This window comes from Strix aluco, chromosome 9 (assembly GCF_031877795.1).
Source record: "Strix aluco isolate bStrAlu1 chromosome 9, bStrAlu1.hap1, whole genome shotgun sequence".
Classification (NCBI taxonomy): Eukaryota; Metazoa; Chordata; class Aves; order Strigiformes; family Strigidae; genus Strix; species Strix aluco.
Genome location: NC_133939.1, coordinates 2,911,652 through 2,928,168, shown reverse-complemented (window position 1 = coordinate 2,928,168; position 16,517 = coordinate 2,911,652). Strand labels below are relative to the sequence as shown.

Sequence of the window (16,517 nt, the reverse complement as noted above, 5' to 3'; positions counted from 1 at the left end):
CACACCTTCCATCTTACAACAGCTGTATTTTTTTGGTTTATTTTGGTTTTTTTTCCTTCTCTTCCCTTCAGCTTCCCCGACATAAACACTCTCCCTCTTCTTGTGTCCCAACCACACTGGGCAGCTGTCATCTGCCTGGGAGATAATGGGATAACCTCGGTGAAGCAAAAGCACAGAGATTACAAAACATCTGTTAATTAGACTCTAGGGCATATTTAATCCATTTTGCTTTGGCATATGTTGAAACAAATTTCTCTAATGGGCAGCAGTACCCTTAAGTGATAATAGCCATGTTGGTATCTGGCACTGCCCTACCCCGAGAGGTGCTGAGCAAGGAATGGGCTTAAGGACTCTTTTTGAAAAATCTCAGGACACCTGCTTAGATTTGAGATTTTATTTCTTGCTGTGATGGCATCAGAGAATGGTAAAGTCTCAAACAGCCACTTTCAGAGTGATGAGGAAGGGCAGAGAAAGCAGTGAAGGCAGAGGGCCCTCTGTGTGTCGGTGTCCAGTGCTGAGGGCATGAGAGGAGTCACGGCTTGAAGCTTCCTCCCCTTCCAGCAAGGGTCCTCCCCGGCTCGCTACTTGTCCTCAAGGAAGGTGCACACCTGGAGGAGATCTGAAGAGGGAAAGGACAGGGAAAAGTTCAGATCCTGCCTTTAAACACTCCCATCCCACCAGCACACACCCAGCCACGCCAACAACGTCATCACGTGGAAAATATATTCAGTGTGCCACAAAAAAATGAGCATTAACCACACATCGCACTGAACACACACTGATGGGATGGGGCAGGGGGTGTCTTTTTACCATTTCTCAAAGTGCATGTTTTCTAAAGGTGAGCAAAAATCTTTGATTCCTGTTGATGCCAGAGCAGCAGACTTCAAGACTGTTCTTAGTTCATCCAAGGAACTCTGAGAAAAGTATACTGGCATCTTCATCAGCTATCCTTATTTTGCTTTGAAAAATTAAATGGACAGCTACAGAGGACTGTCCATGCCTATGAGGCTAAAAACTGCAATTTGTGGACTTCTTTCTGGGGCCGTTACAGTTACCTGATGGATTGCAGGTATTGAGGCTAGCCACTGAAGCATAGTACTCCTCTCCGAGGAATTCCTTGTACGTTATTCCACTGCGGAGTTTGACCAGACACTTGGTCAAGTCTTTAAACAGAAGGTCCTTGGTTTCAGACTCAAACATCTTGAACTTGTCTTTCTCAACTCCTTTCGTTCCAAACAGTTTCTGAAATAAAGGCACGAAGAGGTAAGTGTATGTAAAAAGTAGAAAGCGGGTGGGATTCAGCTAGTACAAGCCTAGCTCTTAGTCTTAGTTCTTCACCATCATCCTGGGGAGCCCCCAGCCAAGCTCCAGAGATTTAGGATTGAACCTTCTGACCATGTGCTGTGTAGGCACAGTTGTGGCACAAATGTCAAAACATTTTTTTTTTCCATTTTGATGTGTCACTACATGCAGAACCCATCGGCAGATGCTGCCAGCAGGTCCTACGTCTTAGCCATGAGTTGAAAGCAAAAGGAGCTGAATTCCCAAGTGCCTCTCAGCAGACCCTGACGGTGGAGCAAATATTAACGTTTTCAGTGTAAAATCAGAGCTGGTTTAACCTGGTTACGTTTACACCAGCAGATGTAAGACTGTGTGTGTGCAGGGAGGCTGCTGTCTTCCTGGGGCTGTGCCTGACCCAGCTGGGTTAGAGACCAGACACCCCAGAGGAGTTTCTGAAACACACCTGCAAGAGCATAGCCTGAGAAAGAGGGGATAATCTCATGTCACACAAGTGTAGCGTGACAATAGCCACCACTATGGCTCAGCTGTTACCTAAAGGTGTATTTGCTAAGGTGGAAGAGGAAAAAGAGCAGATTGGAAGGGATGGAGGAAGGGGGACGCTAAGGGACAAGGCTGTCACCGCATGTCGGTAACTTAAAATCTTCCGCGTTGCACTGACTTGAGGAAACTCAAAGCATCGCCTCCCCTGTGAGGACAGGCTGAGAGAGTTGGGGGTGTTCAGCTGGAGAAGAGAAGGCTCCAGGGAGACCTTATAGCGGCCTCCCAGTACTTAAAGGGGCTACAGGAAAGGGGGGAGGGACTCTTGATCGGGGAGTGTGGGGATAGGACAAGGGGTAATGGTTTTAAACTGAAAGAGGGCAGATTTAGATTAGATATCAGGAAGAAATTCTTCCCTGTGAGGGTGGTGAGAGACTGGCACAGGTTGCCCAGAGAAGCTGTGGCTGCCCCCTCCCTGGAAGGGTTCAAGGCCAGGTTGGACGGGGCTTTGGGCAACCTGGGCGAGTGGAAGGTGTCCCTGCCCGTGGCAGGGGATTGGGACTGGACGGTCTTTAAGGTCCCTTCCAACGCAAACCATTCTATGATTCTAGGGTCATTACTCTAAAATTGCAAACATCCCACATAAAAACAACCCCAGAACATTTCTTCCACTGTCAGTACTACTAACCTCTTGTTTCTCCAGCAGCTCACGGACTTTTTTTGCTTTCTCAGGTCGTGCGATCACAGCATGGGTAGGAACTTTGGCCAAGTGGCATCTCAGGTAATCCATGACATTTGCCCGTCGCCCATCAGTGCACAGCAACTCAAATTGGTCCATTTTCAGATTTTTGGCCCAGTCTTCTTTATTTTTGCCTTTAAAGATAATTGGTTTGGAGATTCAGAGATCTTGTACAGCAGAAGAACATCAGCCTCACAACATCTAAGCAAGGCATTTGTACCTGCCTGCATGTGCACTGGCACTTGGAGCCTTGGCATGTGCAAAGGAGGCTGTAAGTAAAACTCTGAGAAGTCAGTGGGATGAGTCAGACTCTCAGAGCAGGCTGGGGAATTTAGTTACATCTCCTTCCTTGCATTTTTTCCCAAACGCCTGGAAAACTTCAGCCGCTGCTTTGAGAAATGTGAACTGAACTTTTAATTTTCAGGCAAACGGGGAGCTAGAGTGCTGCGCAAAGGTGTTGAGGCAGGAGTCTGTGGTTAAGGGACCACCTGAATAATCGTGCAGCTGAAATGAAATGGTAGTTAGCGGGGAAGTGTCTCTGCAGAAATGTCAGGGAAGAGCCCCCCTGGGCAGATAGCACGTGCTGATGCTTGAATTCTGCCTCTCCCGTGGGAGGGGTGAGATTGACAGGATGAACAGGTAAAGCTTGCTATTACCTTCTGCACTGGGAACAAAAATAATGCAGAGAGGGGAAGGCAGCCCCGCCAAGACCTGTGTAACACAATAACTACAGAATCACAGAATGACAGAATCGTCTAGGTTGGAAAAGACCTTGAAGATCATCTAGTCCAACCATTAGCCTAACATTGACAGTTCTCAGCTACACCAGATCCCTCAGCGCTGGGTCAACCCGACTCTTCAACCCCTCCAGGGATGGGGACTCCCCCCCTGCCCTGGGCAGCCCATTCCAACGCCCAACAACCCCTTCTGCAAAGAAATACTTCCTAAGAGCCAGTCTGACCCTGCCCTGGCGCAGCTTGAGGCCATTCCCTCTTGTCTTATCACTCATTACTTGGTTAAAGAGACTCATCCCCCCTCTCTGCACCCTCCTTTCAGGGAGTTGTAGAGGGCCATGAGGTCTCCCCTCAGCCTCCTCTTCTCCAGACTAAACCCCCCCAGTTCCCTCAGCCGCTCCCCATCAGACCTGTGCTCCAGACCCTGCACCAGCTCCGTTGCCCTTCTCTGGACACGCTCGAGTCATTCAATGGCCTTTTTGGAGGGAGGGGCCCAAAACTGAACCCACTCATTGAGGGGTGGCCTCACCAGTGCCGAGTACAGGGGCAAGATCCCTTCCCTGTCCCTGCTGGCCACGCTGGTGCTGATACAAGCCAGGATGCCATTGGCCTTCTTGGCCACCTGGGCACACTGCTGGCTCATGTTTAGCCGGCTGGCAATCAATACGTACCATCAACATTTTCCTGGACAATCGAATGCTTAATAAAGGCCACATCCCCCTGCTCGATCAGACACCTGGGAAGTACAAAGAAAGGCAAGTGATGTGGGTGCTTGAATCCTGGCCCTTTCCCACAGATTTGAATCTGACCTATGTCTTATTTTGTAAAATTAATCTCACAGCCAGGTGTAGGACCCCCGCCATGAATATTTTAAGGATATCTGAAACAGAGTCTTTTAACACATTCTTGAAAAAAACTCGCATCCTTCTCACATGGTAAATAGCCAATTTATTTTACTGCTGGAAAGAAGCAGTTTGGCCAGGTTCAGAATTCATTTTGCTTTCTGCAATACCTGCCTGCACATGTCAATACCTTTGTACAAACAGTAACTTACACCAAAAGGACTGCAAAACCTGAAGGAGGGTCTCTTTGCTATTAGGTGTAAATGAAACAAGATTCATTCTCTTTTTAAATTCATGCCCAATATGAATTACTTAGTCTTGAGCTGATACTGGGTGGGTACAGAGATGGCATTGGGGCTGACGTCTGGTCTCTGCACTTCTTAGAGGACGGCTCATTTTAACTAAGGCAAGCAGCATTTTTAACAGGGGGTGTCTAGTGGCAGCATTGCTTGTGGGTCCCCATCTTTTAACCCTCCTTATTTGTGTTAGAAGTGTAGCATTGCTGCTATTTGAGGAGGTCTGGCCAATACACTTGTGTCTCTCCAAGTTTGCCTGGAGGCACCAGAACATTAGTTTTACAGAATGGGAACATTTTACATCGTTTTACAGGAAGCTGCATAAAGAAAATATGTATAACATATGTATATGTATAACATTACAGACATACACAGACACACTCCTTCAGCAGTGTAATGGAGAAAAACAGAAGATCAGCAAATCAGCATCAACACGAGGCTGTACTCTGTATGTGATCTACCTCCGCGATTAGCCCCAGGGTTCTTGAGAGCAGCCTGAGTGTTTCCATCACCTACCTGAAAGCTCCAGTATATCCATAGTACCTCTCACGGCTGTTGGCGACGCACTTGTCCTTTGAGATGTCCCCTGAGCCCTTGCAAAGTTGGCAGAGGCGGGAGTTAGGAGGAGACCCGGGAGCACAGCCCTTGCTGAAGTATTCATCTGAAAGCAGGAATAGGAAAAAAATCACTTTTCCTGCACTGAAAAGTTAGGTTTTCTTTTAATAATATGGTGAATTTGTATTAGCGGTCACTGGGAACTGGAAGCAGTCTGTGAGAAGGAGCACGATTCAGTGGACAGCAAATGGCATGCATCCACTTTTCACTATGAAACTTGTGTCTTGTTATTATTGATAACAAAGTGGGGCCTACGGCTCAGTTGCAATAGGCACTGTCTTGGCATACAAAGAAGAATGATTTTGCTGCAAACCCTTCCCAGCTCACACAGAGCCAGCCCAAACCTCCACAGCCTTTATGGGTCAGCAGAGTTGCATTTGGCAGCAATGCCAGAGCTCTGGGGAAAGAAGGGACAGAGTTCTGGGGAAGGAAAGGCAGGCAGGAGGATGGAGAGGCTGAGTCTAAAAATTACTAACACTAGTATCTTCTTGCGGTTAGAGATTTCCTTATAATAATTATATGCTTAATTTGCCTTGGTCGATGATATTTCCAAATTATTTTTGTTGGACCGTAATCCTCACCAATTGAAAGTTGGATGTAGAAGTTGATCTTCTGAACAATCTCTGAAGTCCCACAGCCAATGCAGACTTTTACCCCCTTATCAAAGTTTCTTGAATGAAGACCAGCCTCTGTCCCCTATTCTCAGCCCTTCCCCTCCCTCCTGAGATTCATAAACCCATCTGTTACCCCCACTTCACGCCCTGCACAAGCACCAGGCCCCCTATACCTGGGGCAGCCTGTATTCCCTTTTTGGGAATACCTTTTGGGCTGCTGCAAAGGGAAGGGGTGAGATGTGAAAAGAAAGAAACACCCTCCCCCTCAAGCAGCTGGCATGCCGCATCTTACGCTGAAACAGTCACCAACAGCCTAAAACTTTGCTCAGTGAAACCTTAAATAACCTCTTCTCCGTTTCCCACCTCCAGGTGGGAATCTTTGAGGCACAAGAAACTTTGAAGATCAGATGAAGGAGGGGAAAACAGCTTTGCAAGCAGATTCCCAGCTCGTAGAAATGGATGCAGAACTCGACTCACCAAAATTGCAGTTCCCTGTTCTATTGTGAATCAAGCCCATGGGGATGTTCCAGCCAGCAGTTCTCCCGACAGCGGTGTGGCACGACTTCTTGCCCTGCAGATTGTTCCATGTGATATCGCTGTTAGATTTCTTCACAACAGCCACAGCAAAGTAGGACGCTTTCAGAAGATAAAATAGAGGAGAATTAAGGGCTGACCCGAGGATCCCACCGTGCTCCCTTAGGAGAGCGTTGGCTCCGCTTGGGAAAGGGCGTCTGTGAACAGCATAGGAGAAATACTTTGCACTTATAAATGATTTGCCAAGCAGCGACAACGGAAGAGCCTGCAGATGTGATGCCTCTACTGCCACCATGCTCCTGGGAAATTATTATCCCTGACATTTCCCCGCCCCCCCAAACTCTGACACTTAGGTATGTGAGAAGGCCAAAGCAAGATATACATGATGATTTCTTATCCCCTTCTGATTTCTTACTCCTTCTTTAGCAAAGGGCAAAACCCTTCCCTCCTCTCCCTCTTCCCATTTCTATAAAGAACAATTTCCTAAGGCTACAACCCAGACCCTCTTTTCCTGTTTGCAGCCCTGGCACCACTATGGTGTGACTGTGCCCCAGATAGCAGCACCTAAGCACAAATCTCTGCCGCTACTGTATGCTCTGCCTTGATATGTGCTTGCAGACCCAGACTTCCCATCCGACTACTAAATTTGTCTCCTGAATTTTTAATATCCACCTTAGACACAGTGGCTCTTTGTGTGGAGACTGGCCATTTTATTCTCCACCCATGACATATTTTTCTACTTATATCCATCAGGACTGTTGTCTGTCCCTCTGTTGGCAGTAATTACCTGGTTCTCCTTCTTCTTTGCTGCACTGATCATTTTCTGAGGGAGAGAAAAAGAAGATGATATTAGATAAAAGATGCAAATCCAAAAGAGGATTGAGCTCACTCATCAACAGAACAAAGCACAGCCTCCATCTGCTGCTCGGAGCTAAAACAACTGGTTTTACTGAGGCTGGTGCTATAGCACAGGGACATCATGATTAAAACGAAGAAGAGAGGAGCTGGAGATTGTTGTATTCCTGACTGTTGATGCCCACTCTCCCAGGGCTGTTCCACCTTCATGGAAAGATGAGACACGCAGCAGTGAGCAGAGTTGCCTCAGAGCACCGTGTGTTTTCTGCAGGACACAGCACGGAGTCTGATTTTTAGACTTTAAAATAAAACCAGTGCTTCTGCACCAGCCCGTTCCCCACCACCTGGACCCAGAGGGGCAGCCCAGGATGATGCTTACCTTCATAGTTTTCTCCCATCACTGGCACCAAGCCACACACGCCAGCAGTGTAGACAAACCCTCCATCTAAGCTGATAGCATCTGCTTCACCTTTCTGCAATGAAAATGGCGCAGTGGTGAAACGACGCTGTAGGTCCCCAGACAGCACTTTTCAGAAATCAGATTGTAAAAGAAGCACTTGATGGAAGGGAGAAGAGCTTGGGGCTAAGGGGACATGAGAGGCCATCCCTTAGCATATGGATAGAGGAGGTCTTGCTGATGCAGAGGAACTTTTGAAATTATCGTTCCTGTGTGCTTGTACCCACCTCCAGCAGCAGCTCTCCTCGCAGGTTTAGGCGTGTGTCTCTCCTCGCCTACTTCCCTGCCCAACAGAGTTCCTTATCTCACCTGTTCTTTCAAATTTGTGTTTTGTGCTGTCTTCACAGTACTGACCCAACCCTCTGAACTGCCACTAACATCCTCTGGATTCCCTACGCTATGGAATCACTCCTCTTCTAAGCAGGCAACTGTTTTGCTCTGCATTTTGCAAAATTTGTATTTTGACTTCCTTTTCCAAATAAAAAGTTACTTCACGCCAGAAAATTGATTTTTACTTAGGAAACCTCATAAAAGAACACTGTCCAATAAAATTTTTTGGAAAATGTTGATCAGTGAAAAAGTAGTCAAGTCTTTTCCCCGTGATGAGGTTGGTTTCAGTCCACTGGTATTTCTCGCAAAGCTCCCAATATTTTATCTTAAAATCTACACTCCCTCCACCCCATCTATTCCCGGGCTGAAAGAAGCAACACCCCTCTCCATCTGAGACATTCACCGGGAAAAGAAAAGAACAAAAAGCCATACCATGATCTTAATAATGCACTTCTCGGTGGATTCTGCCACGGTGCACTCCACCTCCCCGTTGCTCGCCACACTCCAGAGGTCACACTTGCTCTTCTCATTCTTGCTTACTGCACACCACCGTGTCTTGTTTTCTCTGCGGTTGGGGTTCAACTGATCTGTAGAACCGGCAGAGGAAAAACAAGAATAAGCCTAGAGCTCTGCTGAACAAAAAAGCTACAAACAGGCTAATTCCTGGGTGTGTGGGGTTCAGCCACGAAACCAGCCTGCTGCTGTCCAGTGCAAGGCATTCTTGTTTAATAAGCCCTGGGCTGGTGTGAATAGAAGGGATGATTCTTAAGCTGAAGGATGCTCAAAAATCAACTTACAGGTCAGAAAGGATATCTGCATAACACAAGCCATTCACACAGATTTGTGTTAGCTAAAACATTGCAACCACTAACCCACCATGCGTTAATAGTACTTGGTATTGCTGCCTATAACATATTCCACGTTTCTCCAGACGTCACAGCCCAGACAACCATGAGACTAAGACGAGACCAAGCTGGAAAAATACAACCTGGTTATGATTCTGTGAATTTGAATCTGTTTTGATGCTACATGAAGTCCATGCACCCCCTGCCATAAATGGCATCGCAGCTGAGCCTACCACAGAGATATCTGAGCAACTACACATTTTAAGTGGGTTTTGAAGGTCATTTGTGGGGTGTTTGACTCTCATAAAGCCAGCTAGGACATCAGTAAATGCTTGATGAGTCTAGATGGACATAAAGGACACTGTTGCCCTCAAGTGGCCAATACTGGACCTGGTGTCCCCAGATGTTCCTTCCTCTTACATCCCAGAAATGGCTTTCCTAAACAGCAGTTTTGACCATGCCCAAACTCTACCACCGGCTGAATAACTGTGGGCAATTTTTGTTGTTGTAGTCATGGTGAAGAGACAAGAGGTGGAGTCTGTGTAAATTTTCCACCTTTGTCGGCGAGGTGATAATGTTATTTTGACTTTGGAATCAACAAATTCCTTTTGTTGATGTAAATGCATTTTGTGAAGATTGTGTGATTTTAATGCTAATACCTTTCACAGGAAATATTTTGCAGATAATACTGTCTGTGTTTGAAAAAATCATGTTCCTTTTGCCCAGATGTATTTGCTGATCCCATCTCTTCAACGCAGCTCACGCTGACACATTACTGTTTCAGGTCCTGCCTACCTTTCTGAAGGCTCTGGATGGCACTGTAATACTCAAAACCCAGGTAGAGCTGGGAATCCATCAGTGATGGGATACGCTTCAGCAGTATAGCAGAGTCTTTGAAAAGCAAGTCTTTGAGGCCTGTCTCCTTCTTGCCAGGTGGCCCAAAGAGGTGGAAGCTGCTGGTTGTGCCCACACCAAATTTTTCCTGCCATGAGGAAAAAATAATCAGCAAATGACTATACCAAAGCTCTTGGAAGGCTGGAGAGAGCAAGCAAAGCCAGAGGACAGAAGAAGGGATGCTAGGGGAAGGAAAGGAGAGCTTGACAATACCTGTGCTTTTGAGAGAAAGCTCCAGATGTCATCAATCTTGCTATCATCTCGAGCCATGACGGCATGAGCAGGCACCTTGGCCCAGTGACAGTCTTTGTAGTTGTCCACAGGCTGACGGTTGCCATCCAGACACAGAAGCTCATACTTGTCCTTCTCCTCTGGGGCGTTTTCTGGAGGAAGGGAGGAACCATGAGTTGTACCATCACAAAAATAGACAAAAAAAGCCAGTCTGGGGCAGCTTTGTAATGAATTTATTTCTGCTGAAGCTTGGGGGAGAATTCTTTGCAGAAGACAGATTGCACGCACCCCCTTTGCAATGGTAGTGTGATCACTGTGGTCATACGAAGGCGATGCAGAAAGGAGAATACGTGTGCCTGTGAAAGAGAGATTATGTCTGCCTCTGTCATAACTAACCCTACAGTAAAAGGATCTACGTGGCAGTACTGCCTAGACATCCAGACACGTACAAATGGACACAAATACATTTATGAACACCATACAAATGGATTGAACAGGTCAGGAGCTGCACATGGTCTGTGAAGGCCAGTAGGTAGCCTGTGTCAAGGCTGAAAACAGACCCTAGGACTGAGATCACAGGGTTACAGAACTCAGGTAGGAAGGGACCTACAAAGATCTCTGGTCCAATCCCCTGGTCAAAGCAGGGGCAGACCAGGTTGCTCCAGGTGGATCTTGAAAACCTTCAGGGATGGAGAGTGCACAGCTGTCCTGGGCAACCTGTGCCACTAGTGACTGTCCTCAAGTGGAAAAAATTTCCCCTTGTATCTGGTCCAAACCACTCTTGTTTCAGTTTATGATTATTGTTTCTGATCTTTCCACTGTCCACCTCCATAAAGATCTTGGATCCACCTTCTTGCTAGCCTCCTTGTAGGTACAAGCAGGCTGCTCTTGAGGTCCCTGCAAAGACATCTCTTCTCCAGGTTGATCAAGCCCACCCTGTTGAGTATCTTCTCACAGGACAAATGTCCCTGCACGTGACCATCTTGGTGGCCCTCCATTAAGGTCACTTGCAGATCCTGGGCGTGCCAGGCCATCTTCCATGTCTGAGAAGTGCAGAGTTAGTAAACTCCTACTGTGGGCTGAATTCCCTCCAAAATCCCTCCCAGAGGGATGGGTGAGCATAATTACCTACACAATTACTCACCCTGTGTTTGCTCTGATATCATTACGTCTGGGTTTGTGATATGGCACCATCAATAATGCCACTGAACTTAAATCAAGCAGGTTTTCCTTCTTCAAAGGAGAACCTCAAAGAAGAAATAGTGGGCCCCGCCATAATCATATTTCTCAATAACAAGGATGAGTCAGTCCACAGTGTGCAAAACATGTTTCTAGAGATGAAATGAGAAGAGGTTTAGGGCAAACCTGGAGAAGAATAAAGCCTGCACAGTGTGGACTAATTGTAGGATGGAGTGGCAGCGAGAGGTTGGACTTGAAAGGAGAGAACCAGGTGACCTTGCAGGCCTACCTTGAACAGTTGTGTGTTTCACAAAAGCCACGTCTCCTTTTCCGTCTTTCAGACATCTGCAGGTGGGAAGAACAGAAGAGACGTTAAAAAAAACAGGCATTGTGGCTCCCTATCTCCTGTTTCAGCAAATTACTTTGGCACAAATTGCAACTGTAGAGCAGTGGTCTTCTCCAGAAAAAGCTATGCTTGCAGGGAAGAAAATGTAATGGCAGAGAAATAATGCTCAAGAAGCCCGGTTAGATTTAGCACAACATTAATGCTGGGTATTCTTAAGTCTGTGCAAAACCATACCACCCAGGTGGCTCTCATCTCCCGCTAGCTGCCTGCCAATTATTACTAATTGGATCTTTAATTACCAGCACTCCCAGTTGTTCTGTAAATTCAGTCACCTCAGGACCCCTGATTACAATGCAACCCTACCTGGTATAATAAAAACTTGTATGTGTCAGGGCTAGCATATTTCCACAAAGGAAAAATAACTTTCACTCACTGAAAAGCTCCAGAATATCCAGAATAAGGTCCTGTGCGGGAGCATTTGCCTTTGGAGTCTGCCTTGCACTGACGGCACAGTTTTTGTTCAGTGGTGGCACCAGGCACGCAGCTGGCAGAGAAAAAATTGGCCACGGCTATGGATGAGAAATAAGCAACAGTTAGTCTAAAAATCACTTTTACAATGACCTGGAAGGGAGGGGATGGGCAAAGAATGTCAGTGTCTCAACTGGTCTGCGAGCCACCCCTGGAACTCTGCAGGTTTCATCACTTCTGCCGTACTCCCGTCCCTGGATTAACATCAACCCATTTATCTCACATTTCCCACCTTACCTTGCTCGATGGAGGCTGACTCTTTGCCATCCCACTTGATGTCTCCCCGGCGGAGGAGTGTCCCAATCGGGATGTTCCAACCAGCGGACCTGCCCAGGCCCGTGTGGCAGGAGGTCTTGCCCTGCAAGTCATTTATTGTGAAGCCTGTTCCTTTCTTCACGACGGCCACAGCATAGTAGCTGGTTGTGGAGCCTGCAGTGAGGGAAAAATCAGGAAAGCAATGAAAAAGCAGGACTCAGGAACTTTTCAAATCCTGCTAGAGAATAAAGTGTTGCACTTCCAAATAATTAGCAACGTTGCTTGAACACTCATGGTCTTCCCATTTTCTTAGGGATGAGCTACACTGACAATATCGAACCAAAGCTGTTTATTACAACTTGTAATGATAAGTGACCCAAAAATACTACCACATGCAAAATACTTTGGCACTTGGACAGTCATCAGACATGCCCATAGTTTTGTAAGGATGCTTCAACAAGTCTTTTTGGCAAGTCTTTTCTCAAATGTCGTTGCCCACTGAAGCATACACGTAGGCCTTGTGAGACTGAAATTCCACATTTAGTCTTTAAAATTAAACCTAGTCCATCACCTACTATGTATGAATAAAATGACTGAGTTTTAGGGGTGGTAGAGACCACAGCCTGCCATTTAATATCTGCATTTTCTTAGCTACTGCGTTGAGAATGACTCTGCGGTGTTGTTTTGATCCTGAATATTGTGTACAAAGAGGCTGAACTCAAGGGCAGAGGTCAAAAGAGATTGGGAGCTTTGGACATGGTGGAACTGCATGAGGCGAGACAGACAAAAATGGGGAAATAGCATCTGTTCAGCTCCCGGGGGAAAGACAGGCAACACGAAGGATGGTACAGAAAGTGAATAGGGATGGAGCAACAGAGCTAACTTATCAGAAGGGGTTTCTGCAGAGCAATTTTGTATGCTGCTCTTCTTTTTCTGTGCATTGCCTGCACCTCTTGCCTCAGTCATCTCAAATGCGCATTCCTCCGCAACCACTAATGACAATGCTGTTGCCTTTTCAATCTTTTTTTTGGTCTTGATAACTGTGCAGGAAGATACACAGGTTATCTGTGCTATCTAGCCTAGTGTTTTACCCATGTAGTTCAAGGTCACTGAAAGAAGAAGATCTCTGGGACCAGCACAGTTTTTATGCCATGCTTCAGGAGGACCATGATTTCTGCTCATGGTGCTCTCCTTCCATGGCCATTGCATCATCACAGGATCAATGACTTTCATTGTCGCTGATGTCAGAAATGGGGCACTGGCTCTGCCCCTTTCTCTATGGCCATGGGTGATGATTCACATTTTGGTTTAACTGCCCCCCACCCCTTCTCCTCTGGGATCTGGCAGCCAGCAGCAATATCTTGGACACCCAACAGAAATAACGTGGGAGCTCTGCATGGGAAGGATGGCCTTTGCACTATCAGTCTGTTACCACCACCTGACTTAAAACTATTGCATAAAAATGTACCTTCACTTTGTTCATGGACCTCAGCAGCAATGGGCTTCAGCTTGTAGGGGGCAAGGCCTGCCTCAAAAACTTGACCACCGTCCAAGCTAATGGCATCTGCTTCATTATTCTAAACAAAAAAAAGATTTAGGTCAGTAAACAGAGAGCAGGGAGCATGAGGGAAATGCTTTCCTGGAGTCTCTCCTGGTTCCTTGTGGGTGAGCCCTTCTCTACATGGGGATCACAGGTAACAACCAGTGACTCAAAGGAAACCCCAACCTCCTCCAGGCTGCTGCAACATCCTCAGTGCCCATCACAGATATTTGCTGCCCACTCACCGAAATGGCTTTTATGCAGTCAAGGTACGTTGCTTTCTGCAGGCAACTCAATGCAACACTCTCTTGTTGCATGAGGTCTCTTAGAGTGTTGCATTTGTTCTCTTCTGGGATGGATATTGTGCACCATCTGATGCTTGGCTTGGGGGGAGCAGCAAAACACAGAGCTGCAGAAAGAACCAGAAATAAATCGTCTCAGAGAGGTAGAAAGGCACTACATGGAGAGAAAAAACTCTGAATACATGATCTCTGGTGCCCTGCAGTCCTGGCCTCGGGTGATGGCCGAGTGCAGGATCTCCCTTGCACATCTCCTAAGTCATGCAGGAAGGCAGTTTCTTTCTTGCCTGACGTGCACCTTCAGGAACATCTGGGAGGATCATTCCTGTTCCTGGGTAATGGATGTCCCGCACAGCATCGTGATTCAAGCAGACCGAGCTCACAGCAACACCCACTTCTGTGCAAATAACCCCAGAGGGAGAGCAGCTCTGACCTGGCCAGACTACGTTCAGCACGTTGCCACACGTGACCTCCTTGGTGGCTAGATGATCTGATATATTTAACTGTCTCTTTATATCTCACCTCCTCCACTACACCCAGTAACAGAGATGCCATACCACTGCCACAATCCTCTCTTCTAAGAGTCCCCCAACCAGTAAATGCAGCTGACTGGCTGCTCTGGGAGACCAGAGCAAAGCAAAGACCTCAGGTGGACAAAGACTCATGCCTCCTTCAGCAGCCTAAACACCAGAAATGCTGGAAAGTTGCAGTTAAAGAATGTGCTTTACTTCACCTTAACTTTCACTTCACCTTAACTCTGCCCCTTCCTGGCAGGATTGCACAGACCAAGAGACACAGCTCACTCCCTCCAAACCCTTGATGGCACATTTCATTCAAACATCTCCAGATTAACCTGTGTCATTTCCATTTTCTCATTCACCTCTGAAATATTCTCTCTTACTTGATTTTTGAGCCCGTGGAGGTGCTGAATTTGGCCACAGGGAGAATCCTTAGCCTTAATTCCTACTGCCATTATCTACGTTTTTCAAGTCCTGACTGCACAAAGCCATGGTCACCTTAATGGAGTGCTGCCAGCCATCCTGCCCTGGGCAAAGGCTGGATGGGGACATCCTGAGGGAGTCAGCCTGGCTGCACTGGTGAACACTGGAAAGGCAATGAGACCCCAAGTGCCATGGCTTCTGCCGCAGGGCTTTTGGGTAACCTCTTGGCACCTTCTGTGCACGGGAAGAGGAAGGACTCTTCACCATTAATAAGACATCATTGTGTGCTAGTACTCGGCGAAGGTGCTCGAGGACTTTCCAATGCCAGTGGCACAGGGAGCACTTCCCACCAGAGGACGTTAATCACCACCACACTTTATAGAGGATCAGAATAAACCCACTGACTACTCCAAGAAGCTGACCCCTCTTTCCCTTTCCAGGCAGCCATCCCCAGGTTAGGTGTAGATGGCAGCAGTCTCCTTGCCATGGCTTCCTGCCCATTGCCTGCCAAAGCTGTGAGCAGAGAGAGAGGATAGAAATAATCATTTCAACCAGAGCCAGCTCTGCAGTGGCACGATTTAGGCATAAAGTACACAGAATCCCAAGCAAAGAGCAGCCGCAGCAGCCGGACAGAGCAGCGCAGGAGCAGAGGGAGGAGTATGTGAAGTCTTTTGTTATTTAAGCTCTATTTTATCGTCCCTGTCTTCAGGTTTAACCCAACACACATGCAGGCAGGTCTTGGTCTAGTTTCTCCCCCCCTGGCTGAACCCCTGCTCCTCTCCTGGCACAGCAGTTGGTCGGAGGGTGATTTTTCCCTTCTCCCCACAGCAGCAGGAGCACGGTGCCTCTCCTGAGCAGTGCCCTCCCCGGCAGTGGGTGCTGAGCATCCCTCCTCCTTGCCAGGTGGGTGCTCAGCAGCTTGCTGTGGGGAGCTGCAGACCTCCCTCCAGCCTCCATGGGCTGCCTCAAAGAAAAAGCTGCTGTCATTAATACTCAAAATACCACCCTTGTTGACAGAGAGCCACAGCTGCCAAAGCAAGCATCGCTTCATGTCCTGGCTTTTACTTAACAGCTGCCTGGGTCTGGCACGTGCTGCAGCTCTAAAACAGCCTTGTCTAGGGGGAAAACCTGCAGTCCTGGGAGGTTTTGGCTCTTCCTTTCCCCAAGAAATGCTTTCAGCAAACACTTACCCACTATCCCGAAGGACAGCACAGTAGAGAGTACGAGTTTCATACTTGAGTGGGGAGTCAGGTGCTGAGGAGGGGGTGTAGCAGCCTTGGTCACAGACTGTCCCCTCCAAGTCTGTGATGGCTCTGGAGCTGCTTTCTCCCCCTTTTATAGAGGAACAGCCCTGGCTGTGTTTGCAGAAGCAATGACCTAACCCTGTTTGTCCTTCCTTGTTTCTCAATAGCTCTTAAATCGCCCCCCTCCCTGGATCAGCCCATTTTTAGGAAGCCTTTCACTTTGGCACTGAACTCCTCCGCAGGCAGGAGTCAGAGCAGGGCAAGTTCCTTTTCATTTTACAAGGGGCTTCAGATGGAAAATTCCCAAGTTGTGACATTTGAATTCCCCTGCGGGCTGAAACGCCACAGGAGGGGCTATTTTCTTTGTGCTAGCCACCCCCTGCCTTGCCCAGCCTAATCTCAGAAAGTCCCTGCTGGATT

The 16,517-nt window shown here is 47.4% G+C and overlaps 1 protein-coding gene across 1 annotated transcript; it reads right to left on the bottom strand.

The window, feature by feature from the left end:
- Nucleotides 1-379: 379 nt before the first annotated feature.
- Nucleotides 380-16,183, bottom strand: TF (transferrin). The gene is made up of 17 exons (XM_074833390.1): nt 16,044-16,183; nt 13,859-14,022; nt 13,542-13,650; nt 12,056-12,247; nt 11,724-11,859; nt 11,234-11,289; nt 9,748-9,917; nt 9,436-9,622; nt 8,228-8,382; nt 7,388-7,481; nt 6,941-6,976; nt 6,097-6,255; nt 4,907-5,051; nt 3,924-3,988; nt 2,468-2,652; nt 1,056-1,242; nt 380-619 (listed from the first exon to the last, which is right to left on the bottom strand). The coding sequence occupies exons 1-17, from the start codon at nt 16,084-16,086 to the stop codon at nt 582-584; spliced, it is 2,121 nt and encodes a 706-aa protein (XP_074689491.1). The 5' UTR covers nt 16,087-16,183; the 3' UTR covers nt 380-581.
- Nucleotides 16,184-16,517: the final 334 nt, after the last annotated feature.

Bases quoted from the DNA above. Each gene is read 5' to 3' on its own strand.
- TF (XM_074833390.1), bottom strand. From the start codon at position 16,086: ATGAAACTCGTACTCTCTACTGTGCTGTCCTTCGGGATAGTGG. The intron at 9,623-9,747 runs GTATTGTCAAGC...TCCTCATGGCAG, and splicing joins GCTTTCTCTCAAAAGCACAG to GAAAAATTTGGTGTGGGCAC. The intron at 1,243-2,467 runs GTTAGTAGTACT...CCTTTATTTCAG, and splicing joins AGCTGCTGGAGAAACAAGAG to AAACTGTTTGGAACGAAAGG.